We start from the raw sequence: 2,134 nt of genomic DNA on the forward strand, positions 1-2,134 counted from the left end.
ATTAACATATAAAAATATATATTGAAAATTTTGTTCCATTATACAATTCTCTTTTTTTTACCTAAAATTTTAATTTTTATATAAAATAATAAAAATATTTTTTTTATATCATCAATTAAAGGTTGTAAGTTGTATATATATCATTTCTCGTTAACTATATGCAGAGTAGTAAGTAATTGTAAGAAATAAATTGACGCTTCTCAAGTAAAAACACACACTTAACATTTCATTAAATTAATATTTTAATTTTTTTAATATAAATTATTATTATATTATTTTTAAAGATTGTCAAATGAAAGTGTTTTACTGTTCATGGTCAATTGACTTGAAAGTATGTGAATCAGTTGTAGGTGACAACAACAATACATCCATCTCATATTTTCTTCTTTCTACTGTGTCTGAAAACGGGTTCTGGAAGTGTAAAATTCCAGACACGTCTTGTACTCACCCAAACTGTTGGCGGGTCAAGGTGTTAACTTTCGAAACAGACTGTGACAATGTTGGGACTGAATCTTACGAAGCAGCAAAGGCAAGTGTTAGCCACTTCACACTTCAAGTGGACCCGACAGCCAAACAACCCGTGTCCGTGTCTACATCGTAGCCACGTGCGTCAATTTTCTCCCTCATATATCTCAAAATGCTGCATATATATATTCCACACATAACATAGTCAATTCACAGCCTCTCGTTTCTCACTCAGTCAATTTCACTGCTCAACCAAATCAATCCATTGCAAACGTTAATCCACAAATGAACCTTCTCAAACAATCATCTGACGAGTCAAACAACGGCTGCTACGTTTGCTCCTCCCCGGAAACAAGCTCCTCTAACCCTCCCAACGCCGTTCACTCCGACGAGGAACTACATGCATTAGCATCGGCTCGCCCCAAGAAACGTGCTGGGCGCCGAATCTTTAAGGAGACACGCCACCCCGTGTACCGAGGGGTGCGACAGAGGAACAACAACAAGTGGGTCTGCGAGATGCGAGTCCCCAATGACAAATCCACAAGGATTTGGCTCGGAACGTACCCAACCCCCGAGATGGCCGCACGAGCGCACGACGTTGCCGCGCTCGCGCTCCGAGGAAAGTCCGCTTGCCTCAACTTCGCCGACTCGGCGTGGCGGCTGCCCTTGCCGGCGTCGACAAATGCGAAGGAGATACGGCGAGTGGCCGGGGAGGCTGTTGTGGCGATTGCAGCGGAAGATAGTTGCGTCGAGCAATTAGAGAATGAGAATGTGAATGCCGTGGCTGACTGCGAAGTTAGCAGCAGTGGTCTCAGCATTGATGAAGATGGCAGTAGTAGCAAAGCCTTGCGGGTGTTTTGTGATTTGGATGAGATAACAATACCAGACGCATCAGGATTTGAAGAAATGCATGCGTGGCTTCAGAGCATGGCGGATAAGCCTTTGCGATCGCCTACTTTTGTAACATATGTTAGGGATTGGATCTCTGTTGAGGATGATGCTGAAGTTTCTCTGTGGAGCTTCTCCATCTGACGCACATGCAATTTCGCTCTTTTGCTGTGTTCTGTGTGTAGTTTTGTTTCTTCCTTTCGTTTTTGATTCTTTGTACATGAATAGTAAGAAATACAACCACAGTGGATAAGATTATAGTTGAGTAATTCTTAATAAGTGTAATTAATTTTAATTTAATTTTATAAAATTAGTTTGTAAAATGAAATTTGTTCTTCCTTATATATTATAAATTAAATTTACTACTAGTTGATATGAGATTACAAGAAAAATGATAAAAGTGTAAAACTTTATAATTTTTAGCATCTAGAATATTGAGTGTAACCGTTCATTTTCATATTAAATTCTTGTTTATAATTGATTATCTTTTATAAGGGTTAGCTGAAATTATAATATTTGTATTCCTGTTTAAATAAACTAATTGTATTTCTGAATTTTCTTTTATATTTTATACTAATTTCTTTAATCATTATATTCATTTTCAGCCTCTAAATATGTCTGGTAAAGGACCTAGTAATTTTATTTATAAAGTTCTAATTCAATCTTTACAATTTAAAAATTTGTAGTTAAAATGTTGATAGTTAATTAAATATTAATTTAAAAATTACTTATCAATAATGAAAACTAATTTAGATATCAACAATTTTTTAGTCTCTATATT

The 2,134-nt window shown here is 36.3% G+C and overlaps 1 protein-coding gene across 1 annotated transcript; it reads left to right on the top strand.

The window, feature by feature from the left end:
- Positions 1–674: 674 nt before the first annotated feature.
- LOC137807986 (dehydration-responsive element-binding protein 1A) lies at positions 675–1,622 on the top strand. Its single transcript, XM_068608871.2, has one exon. The coding sequence runs from the start codon at positions 751–753 to the stop codon at positions 1,495–1,497; it is 747 nt and encodes a 248-aa protein (XP_068464972.1). The 5' UTR covers positions 675–750; the 3' UTR covers positions 1,498–1,622.
- Positions 1,623–2,134: the final 512 nt, after the last annotated feature.

The sequence above is a fragment of the Phaseolus vulgaris genome, chromosome 3 (genome assembly GCF_051622355.1).
Source record: "Phaseolus vulgaris cultivar YP4 chromosome 3, ASM5162235v1, whole genome shotgun sequence".
Lineage (NCBI taxonomy): Eukaryota > Viridiplantae > Streptophyta > Magnoliopsida > Fabales > Fabaceae > Phaseolus > Phaseolus vulgaris.

Excerpts from the sequence above, each read along its gene's own strand:
- LOC137807986 (XM_068608871.2), top strand. The coding sequence starts at position 751 with ATGAACCTTCTCAAACAATCATCTGACGAGTCAAACAACGGCTGCTAC.